This window comes from Rhea pennata, chromosome 8 (assembly GCF_028389875.1).
Source record: "Rhea pennata isolate bPtePen1 chromosome 8, bPtePen1.pri, whole genome shotgun sequence".
Lineage (NCBI taxonomy): Eukaryota > Metazoa > Chordata > Aves > Rheiformes > Rheidae > Rhea > Rhea pennata.
In genome coordinates, this window is record NC_084670.1 from 11,251,877 (window position 1) to 11,274,363 (window position 22,487).

A 22,487-nucleotide genomic window follows, 5' to 3' on the forward strand; every position below is an offset into this window, starting at 1 on the left:
AGATTGTCTTCATGATGCCTCATGATCCAAGAATGATCCATTCCTCACGATGTCTAGTCTTGTCCCAAGGGATAACTCAGATTGTTGAACTTCAGTTTTATAAAACAAAGACTATTATGCTGTATCTCCAATTAGTAAGTAAAGAATTACCAGCTGTAACTGTGGAGCTCAGTGACCTAGTTAAAAGAAAGATATTAAGAACCCTCCAAAGTTACTGGAGTAAGATTGGATATGTTATAAAATATTTTTATTCCACTCTGGCATAATTGTAGTACCAGAAGCCTAAAGAACACAGATTTGCCCTTTTTCTGGCTCAGTATTCACAAATATGTTTTAGCAAATAAAAATTCCAATAATTACAGGTATTACATTTAAGTTACTGAGGGAAAACACCTCTTAAGTACCAGTTATATATATTGCTGGCTCTAAGAATTTTTGTTAATGTTAGAACAAAGAGTTAAAAATGAAAGTTCTATCACATGCTTGTTATAAAATAATCTTGCTCAAATAACCTGGTAAAGATAAACATTTATTAGACCTATTCATAATAAATGTTTCATTTTTCAGTAACACAGAATTTGCCTATCATCATAATTTACTAACTGCTGCTAAGATCAAACTTCTACTGTTACTGCTTTCAGATGCTGTTTTTTGTGCATCTTTGGTAGCTGACTATTTTCAGTACATTAAAAACAATGATCAATACTCACTCATTGCAGTGCTTAGACAAAAATACTCAGTGCTCAAGTTTACTTACAGCTTTGTATATTTTATTAACCAAAATACAATGTAAAGAGAAATAAATTACAAACATTGAAATGAAGTGCCATTCAATGAATAAATTACAACAAAATATTAAACATAAGAAATCAATCCTCAAAATAAAAATATTTTAATTTAAATTGTAGTGTAAAAAAGAGAAATCTAGTTCCATTCTGTATCTTCTAGGAAAATCATTATTTTGTATATGTTACTAATATGAAACCATTAACTCAAGTCCCTGTAAAATTACAGTTCAATTAGAAAGTTCTGAAAAAGCCAACCAACATCTCAACAGAAGCAATTCTGTATCAAAAAAAAAAATAAATTATTTTATTTAAATTAAAGATCACTATACTATTATCATACAGTAAATCAAGTGTGTGCCTTAGTGAAATGTGGTGAACAAAAGCATGGAAAGTAACACAGATGTTTTAGTAACAGCAAGTAGACTGAACAAGCCCAATGATCACAAGCGCACTACGTAATTTAGAGAGAGAGGAAAAAAAAAAAAAAAGCTATGCTGAATCTTGGTTTTGCTGATTTAGAATACAGACTAGGAAAAAACATACCAAGTAATGACTTAGTGTGAGAGTAACCTTGGTGTTAGGTCTCTAAAAGCTATGAAGGACTACAATATGAAATAAAAACAAAAGGCTTAGTTCTGCAAAGTGAGTATTTTTGTAAAATCACATTGATATCAAGGAAAGGAAGAAAGTGCTTAGCAACTTGCAGCTTTGCATCACAATCAAGTACCAAAACTTTCACAAAGTATTATTTTATTACATGTTATTTTCATAAAGCCTGAGCCTCAAAGTGCTCTAAGATAAATTAATTCCTGATTCCCAGTGCTACTTTGAACTCTGAATAAATCAAAGATAGTCATCTAAAAAGAGAAAGTTATATTTTTGTCTGAAAATGTGTTATCCAGTAATATCACTAATATGTATATCATGCGTATTTTCCCTCTTTTTTCCCCTCTGCTTTGTTGTCCGTGCATGTAACAGTTTTCTGTAATGGTTGCTGTGTGTGTGCAAGCTTATGATCTCCCTCACACAAAAACAGAAAATACAACCGGAAACTTGTAGTAAAACCATGGTATAGCTGGCATGACACTGGAAATTATCTAAATTCAAATGTCACCTACCTTAGAAAAGGGTTGTGGAAATTTTATTTTTTAGTCAATCAGCTTAATATGACTAAAACTCTACTCACAAGATACATAAGCTGCTCTATACAGTGGTAAGTTCTTAAGATTGACCTAAAGACTTCACTTTGTTTTGAGAAGCTGACACTAAGTGTAAAGGAAATACATGAGACTTAGTCCGTGACCTTTTACCATCACTTTCTCTTTCATAACAATCCTGAAAAAGGAGGCTGGTGTTGAGTTGTATTTCGTTCAGCCCTGTTCCATGTACAGGACTATGCTACTTACTGAAACAATCTCTTGAGATTTTTTTTTCTAGAGGTTAAGGGGAGGAGACATTAAAAGATTTCTTAATTAAATTAAGCCAGCTTCTACTAAAGGTGAAGAAATGCAAAACACCTTTTTTTTCTGAGGAGGACAAGGCTGAAAAGATTGAAGATGTTTCCCATGGAGAGTTATGACACAGGGTAATAAAGTGCTGGATACATCTAAAAAGTATCTGCCCAGAGTTCATTCTGAAGAAAAATTATTTCAGAGTACAATGACTGAAAATGTATTTTTTTTTTTTTTTTTTAACTCTTACACAGAATAAATCCAAAACATTTGGAAAGAAAATTCTTAAGACGACACATGACTTTTCTAATTAGCAGCATGGGTTTTCCAGTGCAAAGATGTGTGAACATTGCCCAGCTAAAGGCTAATGGGCATCTTGCCAGACTTGAAAAACACACATTCAATCAGCCACAGCATGGAACAGATTGCTCCCACCTTCCTCAAGGTCAGTAGTACTATGATGCAATGCTCCCTCATGTTCTAGGAAGCTGATGTTTGGACTGAGATGCTGTACACAGCTGCTCAGATTTACCCTCTCTGATTCAGCACATCTACCTCCTCAGCACCACAGGAAAAAAAAAAGGTGCTAGTGACTTGCACTTCACTCACACTTTGCTCCTTCAGGAAACCGTGTTGCTCAGTGAAATGTGTTTCTATGGGCTTCTCCTGGCAGGCCTAGCAGTCTGAATCTCTCTGCAGGAGGAGTGGAAAAGTAGGCTTTCTGCTCCTCTGAGTACTTTTCCTTCACTTCAATTATGTCCCTGTAGCGCCAATCTTGCCAGTGGAAATTGAACTGCTCCAGCAACTCAATTCTTTTTTCCTCTGTGCTCACACAGTCAATAGGGGCAGACTGTTGCAGGAATGGTACCTGAATATCCGGGAACAGGAGGAGAGCCCGGATAGCAAACCAGCCGCCATACTTGGGATGGATACATACGCCATAGATCTTCTAGAAGGACCAAAAAAAAAAGGGGGGGGGGGAGGTTTAGGACATCTCATTTTGTCTTTAGTACAGGTGAGTTCAAATCATTACGCTGAGCTTTGATATAATTCCTCACACCCACAGCCCACTGGTGGAGTGCTCTACAGGCAAGGAAGGAAAGCACTTTCTTGACCATGTGGCTCAAAGCATTGCATTTCATTCCCATTTTCCTATGCCCACACAGAGGCCACACTGTAATGTGGGAGAAGTTTCTTTCTGAAAATCTAACAGAAATAAAAAACAGCACAAGCTGTGTTCTGTTCAAGGTCTTCTTTTACATTGATACTTATTCTCTTACCTAGTAAGTTAATAATCAAGATACTCTTCTCCATTCTCTTTTCCCTGTACCATGCCAAAGCATCTAGGAAGCTTCTGACTCCTGCCTGAAACACTTTATGTATCTGTATGTGACTGGGATTTATTTCCCTGCAGGAAGAACTAGTGAGTGAACAACAGTTGCGCAATTCAGTGATTGCAATTTGATGGCTCTTCAAGGATTCCTGGATTGCATTTTTGTCTCACCTTTTTCCCCCAAGGATCAAGCTTCATGTCCTTCCTCTGGTAGTAATATGCTGCTCCTGCAACATGGGCAGCTGTCTGTGCCAAGAATTTGGGCTTCCGGTTTGGCAGGATCTCATAATCACAGATGATGTCCACCTTCTGGTTAGGAAATTTCTGGGATGGGGGGAAAAATCAGCCCAGATTCATGAAAACAGATTTGCCACTAGAGAAGTGCTGAATACTAGCAAATCATGCATGTGGGAAGTAAGCCTACAGATTTCCACCTCCTGCTCCTGAAATCTATCAGTAATTTTGCAGCCTTGGTTTCTCAGACTATGACTGTAAAGCACCCAGTGCCAAGTGTAGGCTGTAATGACAAAGGGATATAATGTGCAGGTCAACAGCCTGTTGATGCTGTTAGTAAGAATTCAGCATCATGAATAATGCTTTTACCCTTTTGAAGAGCAAGGACAGGAATGTGGAGGACTGTCTCCTGCTCATGCCACCTGGTTATATGTCACAATAGTAAAAGAAGCTATTATTTCAAGGCTCTTACCTCCTTCACACATGATAAATGATGAGAAACACACTGGTCCACAGGGTCCTTGATTATTTTTAACCGTTCTTTTTTCACAAAAGGCTTAAGGGCTTTGTCAAACATTGAAGGCGTGCTCAGGACAACGAAGGCCAGTGTGTCATCTGGGTATGGGAGATGAAAGGCTGTCTGGAGAACAGCATTGTACCATCCAACCTTTGGCAAAGACAAACAAATCTCCATTAAAACAGGGTCACCACTCTTTTGCCAGTGGGCATGCAGTAATTGGAAAAGAAAAGAAAAGAAAAGAAAAGAAAAGAAAAGAAAAGAAAAGAAAAGAAAAGAAAAGAAAAGAAAAGAAAAGAAAAGAAAAGAAAAGAAAAAAGTTGAAAGTAGTGCAGCTACCTTCATTTGCAACCCAGATATGCAGCCTGTATAATTCCTTCCATTCAAACCAAGCAGCTTTGCATACTGGGATTTACAGTTTCTGGAAGCTGTATTTTGATGTGAGAGATAAGGATGATCTACTGCATTCAGCTGAAGACAGCCCTTTATCCAACTCTGTCCAGAAACTGTAGATGGAAGTATCAGCAACTAGTCTTGCCAGTGCAGATCAGATGTTTTGGTTTAGAGAAACCTTTTTACAGTTGTGTCTGATTCTCACTTGGATTGTTATTTAGACAAGGTTCCTAGTGCTTGTACTACTTCTTAGTAGGATTTGGCCAGTTCACAGCCCTTCTGCCCCCTTGAAAGCTCCATCACCAATTTTTAACTTCACTTACTTCTACAGCAAATACCTGTTGTGCCAGCAGATGCAAACAAATTCATTATGAATCAAAATCCTACATACAAATGCCCCTGCCAACAACAACAAAAAAAACCCTCACAGAATCTGTAGCCTAGAAAAGCAGACTTCTCTCCAAATAGCCAACTATCCAAAAGAACTTAAAGGCTTTTAACTGCAGGACACTGCATGGGAAATAAACCATGGGAATACAGCTTACTGTCAAACATCCAAAGTACTTTTCTCCCTAAAGCTATTTTACCGTAATGGAAAGATAAAAGTCAAAATCAGGTGTGTCAAGGACAGAAAGGGCATCCAATTGCCAGTCTTGCTAACACAACAGAAAGCTGAAGAGCAACATGCTCTGAAATTTTTCTTCTATCCAAGATTTTCTAGGAGATCCCATTGACTCTTAAGCCATTCCTGGCACAGTGCTGTTTTCTGGAGTTCTACCATTGAGAGGGATGCCCTTATTGGCCATAATAACCTCAGTCCCAATCTGTTCTACTTTTGTTCCTTATTTTTCTTCCTATTGTTTAGTTGATCCTTACATTCTTGTGATGCCTCTCTTTAGCTGGAAAAAGACTGACATTTTGTGGTTTTGTTTAAATAAGACAATGCTGTTGCATCTCAGACAGAAAGAAACTAGTATTTCTGTTTTGTTCATATGACAAGTTGTGTGGATTATTTCTTCAGCAGGAAGTGTTTGTGTGTGCAAATGAAGGATCTGAAGTTCCCAGCTGTGATAGACACCTGCAGCAGAACATAAGCTGTAGGGCATGGATTGTGCCATAGCCACATTTCAGAATTTACTTTCAAGGCTAGATGTATCATCACATCATCCAGAAATGAGGGATCAAGGCAGCAGGAAGGAAAACAAGGGAACAGGACTCAAACCGACAACTGCCAAACACAAAGAGGTAATGGGCTGAGAACCTCAGCACTTCATTATTAATATATTCCATAATAACATCTGTCTCTTAAAAGGTTTTGACAAATCCTGCTCTCCTGGAATGTCATAAAGATCAGGTCTAATAATTTAGAAATATGGGAGGGATTGTGCCTCTAGTAGTATGAAACTGCAAAGCATTGGTCATCTCTGAAATGAATTTGAAAGTGACTTTACAATAGACAGCAGCAGCCAGACCTGCACATCTGGAAACATACAGTGAAAACTAACTAATCTATGTTTCTACATAGCTATACAGATACATTCTTAGATTAACTCCAGAGTTTAATCAGTTTTATGACTCTGTTTAAGATGCTGAATTCAGATGTTAAAAAAATGAGAGAAATGTGAATCTAAGGTTTGCTAATTTCCCAGTTTACAGGACACCTGAGCTGGCTGTATGAGGATTAAAACTTAAAGAGAAACAATGCTACAAGCTTTTCCACTGGTAGTTATAGCCATTTGGGTCTGAGTTCTGCCTCTAATTCTGCTGTCATGTTTTGGGAAAGCAGTATTAAATTCTTCTCTGAATTCTGGAGACTTCACTACTCTCAGGGCCTCATTCTCTTTAATTTCTGGCAGATTAAGAGTGTATCAAGAAAGATACTAATATTTCAGCGGACAAATACAAAATTCCCAGGGGAGGGAGGGTCATGTTTATTGTAGGTTGCTATCAATTTTCTTAAAAGTTCTCTTTCCTACTACATTAATGCTGACAATACAATCTTATACTTGTAACAACTAGATAATAATATAGAGAAATATAGACAAATGATGATCTGTTTTCATGAAAAAAATCAACCATTACAGATAAGCAGAATAAAGGCAACAGCAATTGAATAACATATAACTAGCTCAATGTCTTGGTTGACTGAAGTAGCCAATGTTTGATTTAATAATGGAACAGGAGATTTAAAAGCCTATTAAACTCAGTAAAGAAGGGGTTAGTTGGTTATAGATGTATCTGTCCAGCTGCAGGGAATCTAAGTCACCGTGCTGACTGGCACAGTGAGAAGAATCCTTTAGGTCAATGTGAGGAATAGCTCTCTCAGGGCTGGCTGAGGAAGGAGCCCCAACGTTTTGGGGGAAGCAGAGTGAGAAAGGTTAGACGGAGGGGCAGGTTGGGAAGAGGATGCCTCTCAGTTCAAGGTAGAGGCCACCTTCAGTAGACCTAACTAGCTGAGCATCTGCAGGCCATTTGCAAACAGATGTAGTAGCCTGCATTTAAATATTGACAGCCCATGTTTAAATATCTGTATTTTGATTAAATTTTAAACCTGTTTAGGGGACTCTATTCTCTGTCAGTCTAGAAGTATCCTTCTCATTTAACTCTCCTGACCATGACAGACTGGGACCCGAGCAAACCACGGCACTGCACAGCACTGGCCAGCATCAGTAACCTTGATCTAGCTTTGCCAGGCGGACAGACGTGGCATTTTTTTTTTCCAAAGAGCCTACATTAGCAGCAGTGCAACACGGCTTCTTTTCTAGCTCCAGCCGGCAGGCTGCTCTTCCAAACCGAGACAACCAGAGGCTCGGCTCTGCGCGGGGCTCCGGGTTCCCTCACGGCAAAGGCCTTCCTGCCGCCGCTCCCCGTGCGCAGACATGGCGCGTGGCGGCGCACGGGTCTCGGCCGCTCGCGGAGCCCCCTCGGCATCTCCGGGCCGGCCCCGGGCGGCGCTCCCGCCTGCCCGCGTCTCCGGGGAGGCAGCGCCTCCTGCCGGCGGCCCAACCGGGAGCACGCCGCCGCCCCGGGCACCGTGAGCTCCCCCAGCGGCGGTCGCGGCAGCCCGGCGGCAGGCGCCCCGCCAGCCTCGGCCCGCGGCGGCGACGCGCCGTCCCGAGGGGACGGGCCGGGCGCGCGGCCCTCCGCGCGGCAAACGCGCCAGGGCGCCGCCCGGAGGGCGCCGGCTGCCGCTGCCCGGAGCGCGCCTCAGCGCCGGCGGGGCGGGGTGGGGCCGCGCCGGGCCAGGCGCCGCCGACGGCCGCCCCGCCTGCCCCGGGCTCCCTCCCCAGCATTCCACGGCAGCCGCGGCACGCCGCCTCGGCGCGCCGCCGGGTGACGTCATGGCGCACGGCGTCACGGCGGGCCCGCGGGACGCCAGTACCTTGAAGGCGTGCGCCTCGAAGCCGAGCGGCCCCAAGGCGCCGCGGAGCTGCTCCGCCACGTGCGCCTCCATGCTGCCTGCCGCGCGGGGCCTCACGGGAGAGGTAGTTCTGCCCCCCCCTTCCCGCGCCCGGCTGCGCGCGGGGCACCACGGGAGGCGGGAGAGGACCCCCGCCCCCGCACCCCCCCCCTCACACACTTCCCCGCGCCATCCAGTACCGCCGCGCCACGTCTCCTAGGAGACGGCCCGGTGCGCAAGACACCATGGGATTTGTAGTGCGCGCCCGCCCCACGGCCGCGCGCGCCCGCCCGGCGAGGACTCCGCGTCCCAGCAGGCCCCGCGGACAGTGGGGCCCGCTCGGAGCCCGCGAGGCGGCCGCTGCGCCCCGGGCCCCGCCGCTCCCCTCCTGGGTGTCCGGCCCGTCGGCGCCATGAGCTGGGAAGCGCGGCTCAGCTCGCTGCTGGCCGAGACCGACTGCGGCGTGGCGCGGGCCAAGGCGAGTGCGGGCCCCGTGGGCGCCTGTGCGCCGCGGGGCCGCGACCGTTCCTGCCCGCTCCGCCGCGGGCAGCCGCAGAGGCTCTTGGCGCCTCCCGCGGAACAGACAGCGGGAGCCGGGCGGCTCCCGGCTGCAGGGCGTGCTGCGGGCTGGAGGGTCGCAGGGCGGTGCAGTACCTGTTCGGGGCTAGGAGGAGCGGAGAGTCCCCGAGAGGAGCCGAGCGCACGCGGGGCGGGTGCCAAGTGCGTGTGTGCCCCCTTCTCACGCTCTTCCCTGGGCAAGTGCTGCTGGGCGTCGTACGAGGCAGGACGCTGAGTTAGGTGGGGCTTTGGGATGAGTCAGAGAAGCCGCTTTTATTTCCTCCTCTGAGGCTAGCATCCCTGTGGCCATGAATTTAAAGCCGTGTTTCCAAAGCAGGCCGTATAAAATGTCCACTGCTCCTTCCTGTGCTGCAGCTGTCACCTCTCAGCAAACAAGTAATTGTTTTCCTTTTTCTTTTTTACAGCAGCGTCTCAACATGACCAATATCCCCTCTAAAGGTAACTGCATATCTAACTTTCATAGCCAGAGTATTTCAGAAATAAAGGCAAATCTCTTTTGTTGCACAGGCGTTCCTTACATAGTTGTTTTGGATGGATAATTTTCTGTTTGTGTTTCCCAAGAGCTGCTGCTGCCCAGGATCTGACATCCAAGCTACTAGTGTTCCCACGTAGCATGTTGATGGTTCTTTCGAACTGTTCTAACTGGTAACTGGATTGATAATCTCAGTGGAGACCTGCCTTATCTAATAATGACCATATGATTGTTTCATTCAAGGGGGGATATGGAAGAATCTCATTTCTGTTTCTAAACCTGCACATTGGCCTTTTTCCAAGTTCTCTGCCTTGTATGCTAGCTGAGGCAAGTTTAACAATGTGGCGGACCCAGGTGGGTTCCTTTCTTTGAAGCCCCTGGTAATGTCTGTTACTTTTGATCTCTTAGCAGATTTGCAGCTTGACAAAATAAGCACTGAGAACACTGTGTTTGATGAACGTTTGCTTGGAACCCAGCAGCGCTGTCCCACCTGCATAGGTCTCTCGCCCTGCAACATGGCAGCAGAGAAGCTAGCAGCCATCACCAGTCAGCTACATTCCCAAACCAAGGTAATTTAAGCTTCTAGTGAGATTGCCTCTGTTAAGAATGAATTTTCCTAGCATAATTGTACCATGTGCCTGTGCATCCTATAATACTTTGTATTGTGCGTATTTTTCTTTCATCATACTGTGTTTGAAAGCCACACCTTCCTGTGTGGGTGGACACAGCTCACAAAAATAGTTAGGAAGACTTTTATGTTGATGATCCTTTCTCCTTCCTGGGCTAAAAGTATGCGTTCTTTGCAGCTTCCCCATTCCCTGCCAGCACAGTTGCTATGATGGTGACCAAATCTCGAATTTGGATCACCTTATCATAATCTTTATAGCAACTTATCTTAATCTTTATAGCTAGTTCTTGTGTAGCTTTCTCCAACTGTTGATCCTCAGCTTTATGAAGTGCTGGGACATCAGATCTGTCTTGGGGACAGAACTACTTTGTATGTGCAGACTTTCTTCTTTGCGGAGTTTCCCCATGTCTTCTAGAACCCCAAGACTTGTTTCTCATTGTATCCATCCCCTCTGTAAGGGGAGGACAGAAGAATCCCATCTATTGTATTCAGATATTATTTATTTCTTTCCAGGCTTCCCTATGTTTCCAGCATCTGAAGTTGAGTGAACTTGTTAACTTCTTTTTTTTTCCCCAGTCTAAATTATTCTCATACAAAATCTATTCTTGCTCTTCTACTCAGATCATCGAATTGCTCACTCAGTCTGTGAATCGACTGAAGCAAGAGAAAGAGTTCCAGCAGCAGCGGATCAATAACCTGGAAGGTAGTGAAGATAAAGGGACTTGAATTGAAGCACTGTAGGATGATCACAGAAACCTCTTACACTGATCACTTGTGTTTGGGTCCTGTTGAAGAAACAACAGGCTGTGAGTGGAGCTATCAAATGTGGCATAGTATAGTTCCATCTCCCTGCTGAACAGGAGAGAACAGACTGTTCAATACTAGGCAGAAAGAACTTTTTGAATTTGTCGTTTCTTCCTTTGCCTTTTCTTTAGTGATCGAAAAACCTGAGAAGTAGCTTTGCTTTCCAGGAAAGGAAATGGACAGTAGGAAATACAAAGTTGAAGTGGTTTCTTGGAGGGCCATGACCAAGCTTGATCTAGATTCAGATGTCCTTGTGAGAAGTCCTTTGCTCTAACCATTGTTATTTCATCTTATTCTTATACCTTCTGTCCCAGCAACTGAAAGTTGAGACCTTTACACCTCCTGCTTTTCTCATTTGCTGCTACAGAGGATGTTCAACGACTACAGAACAGCTCTTTCAGTAACTTGGAGACCTTGCTAAGGAGGATAGATGAACTGAAAAATGAACACCATAAACAGCAACAGAAAGTGTTTCATCAGCCCCATGGAGACCGTGAATCCCATCTACATCCCTGTGCCAACAGTCCTGGAGAAATGAGAGAGAGGTCAGTGCTAGGACCTTTGCAAGTTCAGGGCTGGTGCAGAAGAAATACAGGAGGAAAAAGTGTAACTTTTTTCCTTTTTTAAGCAGTGAAAAACTACTGTGGCAAGATTATGTCTACCTGAGGAAAGAATTGGAGCAGCTGAAGCGTAAAGTCAGTGAGTGTTGTTGTGTTCTGCTCCTTGCAGTGCTCTGAACTCTCATCCTGAGCAAGTTACTCAGCAAGTTACTGCCCAAGTGGTCTAGCAGAAACAGCCCCAGTGGGAAGCACTATAATGTTTGTTACAGTTGAGGGTCTCTGTTCAGTAGAATGAAGCTGGGAATACTGGTGAACAGTTAGTGCTGAAACAAAAATAAAGATGGATATAAAGGGCTGGCTAGTGGTGACCGCATGCTATGCCATGGGAGAGCTGTGGGAGGAGAACATGCATTGAGCTTGCCTGAACCTCTGAATCCATCCTTTGCCTTGGGAGAGCTGTGGGTACATATATTTCTGAAAGGTTTTGTCTGGTAATAGAGAGAGGGAAAATCAGGTGTGGGATGTAGTTTAGTCATTTTTCTCTCTTTGTGATGACAAGTTGGTTTTCTTATATAGATCAACAAGAGGAAGAGCTATTGAACCAGATGTCTGCAACTGATGAAATGAAGAGAACTCAAAGTCGATACTGCACGGTATGCTGCTTTATAGTTGTACCTCTTTCATCCAAAATCTGGCATTGGATGTTTTGATGGCCTGTGGCGGACTTGGTACTGGAATGAGCAGGATCTGTGGAGGAGAACTAAGTGTTAAAGCTTATGTATGGAGATTTTACTATGAATAGTAGCCAGGCTGAAAATGATATTGCAGCCTGTAAAAGAGGAAGGATTTTTATTTAGTATCACCATAAGACCTTGACAAAAAGAACTGGTGTGCAAGGTGCTGTACAGACACCTTTCCTGTTTCACAGGCTTGCTGAAACAGTAAGGAGAAGCTTTTCTCTTGTAGTGTAAAATGATGGAGAGCAGTAAGAAAGCTATCTTCAAAGCTTGTATAAATGGAAGAAAATCAGAGTTTGTATGTATGCTGATAAGACAGGTTCTACTGCAGCTGGGATGAAGTAGATGATTTTTTTTAGTAGGGTAGGGGTTGAAATGAGAGTAGAGCTAACAATTGAATTGTATTCTTTGCAATAAACAGCATATTGCAGTCTTTTTGGAAACCTCATGCTACAGAAGAATACTTGCACAGCCAGAGCTTGTAATCTGCTTCTCAAGGGAAGGTGGACACATGCTCTCAATTCTCTGATGAGCGCTGTGGGCAAAACACTACCACTCTATCTATAACAAAACTTTAATTGCTGTTGAGAAGAGCTAGCCTGGAGAAGAGATGACAGATGATGCCAAGTAGGGTGTTGTCATGATCTGAACCAAGAAGACTGTAAAGAAACAGAACTTTACCCTTGCTGCTGGAAAAGTGATATGTTCACTGATGGGGACATATTATATGTCCAGCTTTCTACTTTTCTCAGTTTTTCCAGACTCCTCTGGACAAGGCTTTTCTACAGGGTTTAATGGTTTTGTTTTGGTTTAGAAGCCACCTCTAGGGAATTCTTGAGGTGATTGTCCCCTCTTTCTCACAGGTGTTGGAAGATCTGTTGAGCAACCACAAAAAACAATCTTACAATTTAGACCAACCCAGGATGGAAATGCAGAGCACCCAGCAGGAGCTCAGCCACATCAGGTAGAGGGCATGCACCTCTGGGCAGTTTTGGGGGTGCCCAGGTCTATGAATGCTACATGAGAGCTGCTGCAGGGGCAAGTGCAGCTCATGGACTCCCAGGGGATACCTGGTTACAGAAGGGTGGCGCTGGCTGATTGCTTTTCAGAGCCCCAGGGGGACAGCTGTTACTTTTGCAGCTAGCTCTTGCAGCGCTTGTATTGGCAAGCTTAGAGATGCCGGAGACTGATGTCTCATCTAACTGTTCTTGTTTGCGAGCTTTCCATATGCTGCTCTTTGTACCTGCCTGGTATGGAGTATTAGTGTTGTGGAGTGCTAATGCTGAAGGCAGTAGATCGTCAGTTTTGTGAGGTCAGGTCTTCCGTTTAAATCTGGAACTGGCAAAGCTTGAAGCAGGTATGGCTCAACTGTTTGCCTTGTCCTGGAGAGAACCACTTGCTAAGTGCAGGCGAGGTGTTCAGTCCCTCTGAGACAGCTGCTGGAGGGAGTGAAATGGCAGCATCTGTTACTGATGGAGCTGTTTGTACCCTGACAGTTAGCACCTTCAGCATATTGCGTGTGGGCGTTGTGAATGAGTACCTGCTGTTCACTTCTAGGCTGCCCTTGGAGCTAAGCTGAAAGGATTTGAATTACATCACTGTTTCCCTGAGCCATCTCATCTACTTTGTTTAATTAGGAGTGCTGCTGTCTCCTACCCAATCTTTCTGTCAGGGCAGTGGCAGACTTTGTATGCTCTTTTGGTTGCTAGTTAGACAGTAGCTTGCTTGCTCCTTGCTGAAATGATGGCAGTAGTAACAGATACTTCTTTCTGTCTCTGGCTTCTCCATGAAGAGGTGCTCACTTGAATTGCCTGAACTCTATAATGCTTTCCCAACTTGCCCAGCCCCCCCCCCCCGTTTTCCTTTCTCACTGCGCTCCGTGGTGGGAACTAGCTTTGCTTGTGCCTGTAACCTCTGCTTAGCTTGGCCCTTGCTTCCCCCCTGAGGGCTCTGACCTGTTCCCTGGAGAGAAGAGAGTGACGTCTGAGTTTCCTTGTTGAGGATCCTTAGATCTTTTTGGCTCTATTTTAATTGTATCCTTTTCTATCCAGCCCCAGCTACCCTGGGATAGCTGCCAGATGTCCTAACTGTCATAGGGGTTTAACTGGGGTTTCATGTCACTGCCTCCAGCTCTTTCCCATACAGCCTTGTGCTATCGTAAAACAGTATCTAAAGAATATGCATCAGTATTCTGGGGAAAGGCAGGGATGCGTTTTTGGAGTGTTCTAGGTATTTCTTTTAGGAAGACCACAGCACTTCCATTCATCTCCCTCAGGTTAATGCTTCATGTTTGTTGCGTATGCTACAGCATGATTTGGTCTGTTCATAAAGTATGTATACAGAAAGGGCCTTTCAGTTGCTGTGTTCTCCCGAATAGCAAATAAGTATCAGCAAGGCACACCGTTGTCCTGTGTACAACGTAAGGGATTTTCATTCTACTTCCTATCCAAAGCTCTTGAAATCTTTTTCTGAGCCTGTTAAAGGATTATTGCCCTACATTAGGCAGGAACCTGATGGAAATGGTCGTATAAATTATTTGAAGTCTTGTGGCAATTGGTAGCTGAAATGGAGTTAAAGGATATCTTTGGATATTCCTTGTCTGCTCTTCTGATCTCCTTCTCCCTCTTGCCCATAAGCATATTAATGTCTGTCTTTATTAGTGGATAAGTATTGGTGAAAACTGTGTGGAGGTCAGCATAGCTCTGTTTTTAAGTTTTCTTTGATAAAGAATATTGTATCAACTAGGTGAGACATTTCCAATAATGGAACTTTGCTTCAGTTCTGTAATTAAATATTGATTCCCTATTCCTTTCTGTAAAAGCCTCAGGCCTGGCCCTGTTATATCACTCTCTGACCTTCTGTCAAGCTGTGATTTCATGAAATGGGTCTGTGCTGTCAATGTCGGCTTAAAATAGTCCCATCCCTCTGTTCTCTCCTACATTGGCCTCACAGTACATTGCCTCCTGAGTTTCAGCCACTACAATTGTTGGTGTGACTATGCTGTAAATCTGATCAGGGAGCCGAGCTGGTTCTAACAAGTGCATTATTGTTTTTTTTTTCTTTTTTTTCTTTAAGTGAGATCAGAGCCCTGGTGTGTTTCACAGTGCTTCTGCAAAAAGACTTGTGCTGGCACAACAGAGATAACAACTTTCTGCTGCCAGACAATTCATCTCCTGAACACACAACTGAGTTGCTCAGCAGAACTGCCTTCTGTTGCTGTGTGGCAAGGATTTGTCAGAAACCTGTCAAAGTTGTTGCCACCTCATTCCCACCCTCTCCCCCTCCCCCAATAACTGTTGCTATTCTTGCACACAGTGCCAAGCTTATGGAGCTGTTAGTGTTATCCTTTTGCTTCAATCAGATCTACAGTCGCTGACCTAAAAGATCAAGTGAAAAGTCTGTCCTTGAAGGAGATGCCATCTACTGAGCCGTTAGAGGAGGACAGAGTTGATTGGAGTAAGTGAGGAATAGCTCCTGTGTTACTAATGCTCTGGACATGGTCTTCTAGCCTCCCTTTGCTTTAGAGATCTTGTGATCTGGTCCAGTGTGCTGTTTTACCTTTCCAGAATAGACTGCCTCCTGTTGTGGAAGGTTTTGGGCTTGTGACTGTGGCTTTGAGCAGAAATGTGCTGGGCCAGCCTCTGTTATAATCCTGCTGATTTGGAGTAGACTGTAGAGCCATTGGTGCTAAAGACAGGTGAAATCCAGTGCCTGAACATTTTTTGCCAATATGTTCTCCTGCCTAGGTTTGTGTATCCTGGGAGCTATTGTCTGCTGCCTTGTGTCATCACTTATACTCATGCGAGAAAGAGTAAAATGCCATTAAATCAGAATAGCAACAGTTTCCCTAAGTGGTAAGAGGCATCACAAAATGTAGACAGTGAAGGCTTAGGTTCAGCAGCTTCATCCATGAACTTTCAACCTACCCTGATACTTGTTTCATTTGTTCTAGAGAAAAGCAAGAGCTTACTGAGAGAAGCAGCGAGTTTTTCTCCATCCTCAGGTGAAGATTCCACCTCAGAGCTCAGCCTCAAAGACTTGAGCTCTGATGAGCTTTCCAGCACCACAGAGATCAAGGTGCCTGAAGGTGAGTGAAATTTGGCTAATTCCTGTGCCCTCAAGATCTGAAAGAGTCTAGCTGGGTTTGCCACAGGAATGCAGATTGTAATAGAGTTTTAGAGAACTTGTTGACATGCACCACTTATATACCCCATAGAGATAATACTGATAATTTGATTAGAGGTACTTGTGCCCAGTTTTACTGATAGAGCTGAATATTAGGCATCTAGAGGTGGAAAGGCAATACGATTTGGAGTAGTAGACACTTGAGCCATGGCTAAAACTTTGTTCTGAGAGTACTATTGCTATGCTGAGGGCAGGAGCAACATGTGTATGCCTGTTTCTTCTTTCATCCTCCCTCCCCATCTACAGTATGGGTAATATAAAGCTGCATGTGAGGGCCAATTGTGATGCTTATCACTTCCTCTGCCAGTGCCAAGATACTACTTTTTAATGTGGCTCCATTTTTTGTTTTGGTTCTTGACACACAGCCAGTGGGATTAGGAAGGTGAAAATTGCTGATTTCAAGAAGATTCATCTCCTAACCTCTATCCTTTTGGACTTGTGCCTGCTTTTAGGTTATAAAGCTCCTTTGTATTTTTATTAACAAGGAGGGAAATCAGGAACAAAGGGGTTAATATTACTTTGAAAGAAATTCCTGTCCTATTTTAGTAAGATGCTTAAGATTCTTGTGAATGGGGACTGTGAGGCATATTAAACTGCCTTGTATTCTGTTTTTCCAGTTTGTTAATCCTGCTAATTCATGCTTTACTAGCAAACCTCCTACAATTAACTGCTTTGTAGGTGCAGTTGTAACACGTTAGGTTATTGTTAGGACATTGCCTAAGCAACCTCCATACCCATCAAGGGGTTAAGTTCTTCTCTTAAGTATTTATTCTGAGGCATGTGCCAGGTATGGACTCTTAACATTTCATTGGCAAAGCTCAGTATCAAGCAGTATGCCTCATTTAATAGGAGTAACCTAGTTTACCTTTTACTTAGTATTAATAGTAAATATGTATATCACAGTAGTATCAGAAACCCTGATTGATACTACAGCAGAGACACCCCGTAGCAGTGCTGGCAGCTTGCTGGGATAGTCAGGACCATGATTCATTTATACTGGCACCTGTTTTCACTTGAACTTTCATAGTCTGTGAGGATGCTTGCTTGTGTCTCTCTGCTTCAGTAGAAGATGAGTGAGGTTGTTTGTTACTGGAGTTTGATATGGACTTCAGTCCACACTCAGATCAATAGTGCTGGAGGGGCTAGGCATAAGCTGCCATTCATTCTTTGGACTGGCTCATGGAGTAAGGGGTTTGGAGAAGACTAATTCCCTTTTCTGTTGCTGTAGATTCTAAAGATATCTCTGCGCTGTGTTTTGAGCTGGAGGAGAGTAATGCTGCAGAAGAGACTGGAGATATGCTAGATGCAGATGATGACCTCAACAGTGACCTGTCTGACAGTCTGCCTGAACTCCATCTGAGTGACCTTTAATGCTCAACCAAAGGAAGCCCACTTTACCATAAGAAGCAAATAAAAGGTGGAAAGGATATTTACTTCACTGGGAGGGCAAATTCTTCTTCTGGACTTGGTCAGTTACCTGGGTTTACCAAAACAGGGAGCTATAAGGTGTTGGACTGACCCAAGGGAGGCAATTTCAGGAAGGGAAGTAGTCATCTTGGTATCAGTTATTCAGTCTCCCATACTTTGCCTGAGACTTGAACTGTTGGTTATCATCACTTGCTATCTTGCTTAGGCCTACACCGTACACATTTACAACAGGGCTCTGTGTATCCAACACAGCTCTGTGTATCCTCTTCTTTGATTCCAGGTGACAGATGATGGTGGAGGGCATGATTTGTGGTGCCTTGATCAGCTTTGGCAGTTGCTTGCCAGCTTGCAAATTGAGAGATGCTGTGGAGCTTGCCTGCAACTAGGAGTTTCCCAAGCTCACAGAGTTCCTGTGAAAAAGCAGCCTTTTGCTTCAGCCCTCTACCTTGTCATAGGATGGGATGTATGATTCTGGCTTCTGAGCTGTCACTTGCTGGACTGGAACAAATTGAGACTGTTTTGTCTGTTGTCTCTATGGATAACTTCAGATTTTTTTCCTGAAAATCTATTGCAGGTTTTGGGTTATGTTGAGTCTTGTTTAAACTCCTAATTAGCTAAAACTCTGGTATGCATAGCTGAGCTTAGATTGTGCCATTTGGGGAGACAGTCTATAGCAAGAACAGATCACATATTGACTGATCATAAGTTTGCTCTGTTTGAAAAGACCCAATATGGAGCAGCTGACTTGCTAGGTGTTGGTAAATTGCTTCCTCTTTTGGGGCTCAGAATAGACTAAGAAAGGTGTTTTTTCAACAGAGTCCCATGATCACCATAAAGGGGAGGTGGTCAAGTTTGTGTCGTCTTATATAAGAAGAAAGTGGCCGTAGTGGCAGAAAAATGGCCTTTTGAAATTTTGTAATATCGTTTGGACTTTTTCATAGACACTTTCCTCTGAGAGCGACTTGATTTTAGATTCACTGGCTCGTGACGGAAGAGGTGAATGAATGGTACTGATTTCAGTACGAGCAGATGGGATGGTGCAGGAGATAGGTCTTTGGCATTCCTTTTTCTGCCAGCTTCTCAGTCAACATAAAGGACACTGAGATATGGCACAGCCTGGGCTACTGTAAAGGGAGCATAGAAGAGCTTGGCTAGAACTGGTTTGCAAAGCAGGCAGAGAATGTCTTGTGGCACTAATCTGAGAGTACCAGCAACAGCCATCAAGTAGGATCTTGAGCACAGATCAAGATTGTACAGAGTGGGCGAGGCTGCTCCTGTGACCTTCATCGCATTCAGCTGTGTGCGCTGTGCCTTTTGCTTTGAAGATCAGTCTGAGATCAGTTAGTTTCTCCTCTCTGAGGAACAGCTGTTTCCCAGAGTTCAACTCTGCTTCTTAGAGAGGACCTGAATGTGTGAACTGCCATTACCAGGTCATGGTTGGAATTAAAAGCCTGCTTGGGTGGCATGGCCTGACTGAAGCTGGGCTGGAATGGGACTTGATGCATCCAAGAAGCAGACTGAGCAGGATGCAAGTGAACAAATCTCCATCACCCAGCAGAGGCCACAAGGGTTTTCTTATCGTTAGGCTCTGTAAAACAAAGGGGGCTGTTTTCCCAATGCTTTTCACAGCCCTTTTCAAAAAAGACAGGTTCCCTTTCTGCCAGCCAGCCACAAATAACACTTGGCATGATTGCCTATCACCTACAGGTCTGAGATCCTTTAAAAAAGTAGTGACAACTCTTATCCTGCCCCCAGTCTTACCAGTTGCAAAGTGTAAGCACTGATCAGGTTAGTGGCTTGATCTCTGTGATCAGAAAGCATAGGATTCATATGAAGCAAAACTTTGCTAATTTTGCAATTGTCCTAGTAAAATCCTTCTTTGAATGAAATGAATTGTTTAAATATAGCTGAAAGATGTGTTCCGGAACCCAAGAGCCTTGTCTTGTTCCAAGCAGAACCTGTAATTTAGCATCCAGAGTTTCTGTGATTCTGACGTAAGAACGAGTTTTCAAAAAAAATACCAAAAATAGCTGTCTGCTTACCCCCCTCTCTACAGCCCCCAGAAAAGACCAGTGTGAAAGGAAACACTCTGGAGCCTGTGAGAGTCATCCTGTGGCAACTAATGTATCTAATTTCAGAACAAAAGTACTTCTAAAGGAGTTAGGATTAAAACTGGGGAGGGGAGAAGCTACCCTGCAGGAGATTGTCAACAGATGTTCCATTATAGTTCAAAGAGCATTGGCAAAAGGCTTCTGCTGCAGGGATATATTAATTCTGAGCAGTTCATCACAGGGAGACCTGTTTTATGACTGGGAGGATGCTTCTGGTTGCTTAGCTCTTTCTTTATTTGAACTGTGGGTGGGGGATTGGGTCTACCTGTAAATAGAGAGAGAGCTGAACACTAGGAACAGACACATACTTATTTTCTTGCAGCTGTAACTACTGCCTGTCTGATCAAGATCGTGCTGGTTTTGTGGTTCAGGGAGTTATTTGGCTGATGGGTCTTTCAAAAGAAAAATTATTACAGAGGAACTGAGGCTAACCATTGTTAAGCTGCTGGTGCACATGAAGCAGACCTGTGCTAAGTGTTTTTATTAAACGGGAAGTGGGAATAAGCACAGGGAAGGCCATGCAGATGAGTACATTAATCCCTTTTGTCCTTAAAATGCACAAATTATCAAGTTATGACACTGCCTGGCACCCTATCTGGGCTTGGGTCAGAGCTGTGCTTCCTTTAGAGAGTAGTTAATGACTGCTTGTAAAAGTTTATTAACATTGCAAAATAAGCTGTGGCAGGGGATCTGGTTTGCAAGCTGTATATCCTGCCCACAGTTGAGACATCTTTTTGTGGGCAGATCTAACTACCTTCTGAGACTGTTTTCAAGTTGTACTTTTGGTAAAGTTTTTCCTTTATTTTATTTTTTTTTTTTTTTTTGTCAGGAGTAAGAGTAAATATGTCCCCTGCAGCACTACACTGGGGAAGGATCTTCATTTAATTGTGATAAGATGGGAAGTTTGAAGGTCATGATCATCTTGCAGTGTTCTAGGGGTTTAAAAAGCTATGAAAGCAGTGCTTAATGCCAAACTTCAGAGGCCAGAAGTGGCTAGTACTAAAGATCTGTTTTGTTCTGAATGAAGCTTACAAATAAGGGCCTAACACTGACAGACACTTGGATGTTAAGCAGTCATAGTCTTACAGCTTTGCTTATTGCTTGCTAACATATCAGTATGCTCACAAATTTGGCTGTTCTATGGACAGGAAAGAAATTATTATTCTTTTCTTTGGAGGAGTTGGAAGGGAGGATAGGAGAGAAGATCTCGCTTTCACTTTCTGCTACTGCAGTGAAGCAGAAGTAGCAATTAGATGGAAACATCCCTGGCAGAGGTTCAAGAGGTAGGCTTAGAAGCACCCCTCCCCCTAGCCCCCATGACAAATCCACATTTACACTGAATTGAATATTGTCATAGAAAATTAAGTATAAATAATGTGGAGGCGTGCAGCCTCCTGTTTCCTTCCTAGCCGTCTGGGAGATGACAGTAGGCATTTTCTCTTCTCCTCTGGGAATAAGAACAACTCTTCTTGGCTACTGGCTAAAAGCTTCTCAGGTTATGCATCATTTCATAAGCTTCATTACTGAAAGTTTATTGCTCTGCCTCGCTGGCTTACTTCTGTAGTCCTGCTCCCTGGATCAGTGCAACGCTTCTTTCTTTCTGCTTCAAGAGGTGGTGAGCATGGGGGACTTACCCATGGGAGAGCCTTGTGGAGTTGTTGGTCTTTCCTGTTTCATGTGCTGCTTTGTCCACTTCAGTGCACCTTGTGGCAGTTTCTCTGCCTCTGTGGAGTCTATAGCCTCATCTGTAGACTTGCAATGTGACATGATAGAGAAGATGCACAGTGTCCAAGCTAAATGACACACACTGAGTCATGAAGCAGCAACTTGGGTGGGCAGAGAACTAGAATGTAGCACAGGTATTTCTGCCCTTGGTACAGCACTTCCAGCAGCACTGTCACTCTTCAGCTGCTCAAACACCCTTCCCTTCAAACATGAGCCTGGAGAGGGGAGGAAGAGGGCAGAGAAGGTAGTTCTCAGACTCTACTTCTCTGACAAAGTTTTTTCTTCTGTCAAAGTTTGCTTTACTGCATGAGGAAGATAAGCCCACACAACTGTCTCATGTTCCATCTTCAAACCTGGCAGCCTCAGAGATTGCCTAACAAGGTTGGGAGGTCAGAATTTGGCTGGGCAAAGGCAGCAGCCTCATGCCTCCCAGAGGTGGCTGCCTGTAGAAGCCTGGCTGCTGCTTCTCCAGCAAATGCAGGTTGCTCTGTGCTAGCTTACGACAACACAGCTCCACTCTTTGTTCAGCAGAGCAAAAATCAGCTCTGAAGGGGATTCATGATGGACAGGGCAGGGCAGGAAAGAGGATTCCCCAACATAAACTAGCATGATGCTGACTTCAGACCTGAGAAGTCTGGCTTAGCTATAGCATGTTTGTTCTGTCACTTAGTTCTTCTGTTCTGTATGGCTTTATCTTTGGGGCAGGATGGAAATCTCTGCAGGTTTGAGAGATCACCCCCTGAAACTGTTCAGATTACTCAGTAAGGGTTTTGGCAAAGAAGTATTCTGGCTCAGCCCTTGTTGTAGATCTCCAAGGATTTGCTTTTCTAGAGCCCTAATGGAAGTACTTTCAAAAATTCAGGCTTTTCAATGCCCAAGTAGTTTTGCTTTTGCAGGAGGAAGTCCTATAACACAACAGATCCATAACACGGTGAGCTGGGCTATTTCACCTAAGCATTGTAACAAATTTAGCTTAGGAGAGACGTTACCAGCTCTATAGTAAGAGATGGGCTTTTGAAACCAGCTGTGAGTGCTTACCTCCCTGTAGGTCTGAGCTCTAAAGGGAACAGTTCAAAACAGCTATAAAGCTAAGCAAAAAGGAGTGTGTTATTTCAGTTTGCTTTTTCTCCTGTACTGTAGGA

The 22,487-nt window shown here is 43.9% G+C and overlaps 2 protein-coding genes across 7 annotated transcripts; one reads left to right on the plus strand and one right to left on the minus strand.

The window, feature by feature from the left end:
- Window positions 1-933: 933 nt before the first annotated feature.
- On the minus strand, window positions 934-8,866 carry MMACHC (metabolism of cobalamin associated C). Of its 2 annotated transcripts, none has more exons than XM_062581688.1 (4): window positions 8,771-8,866; window positions 4,279-4,473; window positions 3,744-3,896; window positions 934-3,188 (listed from the first exon to the last, which is right to left on the minus strand). In XM_062581688.1, exons 2-4 carry the CDS (start codon window positions 4,381-4,383, stop codon window positions 2,877-2,879), a joined length of 570 nt encoding a protein of 189 aa, XP_062437672.1. In that variant the 5' UTR covers window positions 4,384-4,473; window positions 8,771-8,866; the 3' UTR covers window positions 934-2,876. The 2 variants fall into 2 exon arrangements, with proteins under 2 accessions (XP_062437672.1, XP_062437670.1); XM_062581686.1 differs by lacking the exon at window positions 8,771-8,866 and adding an exon at window positions 8,099-8,170.
- Window positions 8,132-17,519, plus strand: LOC134143561 (uncharacterized). Of its 5 annotated transcripts, none has more exons than XM_062581683.1 (11): window positions 8,132-8,201; window positions 9,100-9,133; window positions 9,576-9,736; window positions 10,417-10,498; window positions 10,967-11,144; window positions 11,228-11,298; window positions 11,736-11,812; window positions 12,760-12,860; window positions 15,258-15,352; window positions 15,849-15,983; window positions 17,310-17,519. In XM_062581683.1, exons 1-11 carry the CDS (start codon window positions 8,169-8,171, stop codon window positions 17,450-17,452), a joined length of 1,110 nt encoding a protein of 369 aa, XP_062437667.1. In that variant the 5' UTR covers window positions 8,132-8,168; the 3' UTR covers window positions 17,453-17,519. The 5 variants fall into 5 exon arrangements, with proteins under 5 accessions (XP_062437667.1, XP_062437664.1, XP_062437665.1 ...); XM_062581680.1 differs by lacking the exon at window positions 8,132-8,201 and adding an exon at window positions 8,419-8,594; XM_062581681.1 differs by lacking the exon at window positions 8,132-8,201 and adding an exon at window positions 8,419-8,594 and having other exon boundaries at window positions 11,231-11,298.
- Window positions 17,520-22,487: the final 4,968 nt, after the last annotated feature.

What these genes read in the sequence shown, in the direction of transcription:
- MMACHC (XM_062581686.1), bottom strand. Translation starts at nt 8,170, where the DNA reads ATGGAGGCGCACGTGGCGGAGCAGCTCCGCGGCGCCTTGGGGCCGCTC. An exon ending in TCGAGGCGCACGCCTTCAAG is followed by an intron (nt 4,474 to 8,098) that starts GTACTGGCGTCC and finishes TCTTTGCCAAAG; the next exon opens with GTTGGATGGTACAATGCTGT. An exon ending in TTGATCCTTGGGGGAAAAAG is followed by an intron (nt 3,189 to 3,743) that starts GTGAGACAAAAA and finishes TGGTCCTTCTAG; the next exon opens with AAGATCTATGGCGTATGTAT.
- LOC134143561 (XM_062581680.1), top strand. Translation starts at nt 8,529, where the DNA reads ATGAGCTGGGAAGCGCGGCTCAGCTCGCTGCTGGCCGAGACCGACTGC. An exon ending in GACCAATATCCCCTCTAAAG is followed by an intron (nt 9,134 to 9,575) that starts GTAACTGCATAT and finishes TTGATCTCTTAG; the next exon opens with CAGATTTGCAGCTTGACAAA. An exon ending in AGCTACATTCCCAAACCAAG is followed by an intron (nt 9,737 to 10,416) that starts GTAATTTAAGCT and finishes TCTTCTACTCAG; the next exon opens with ATCATCGAATTGCTCACTCA.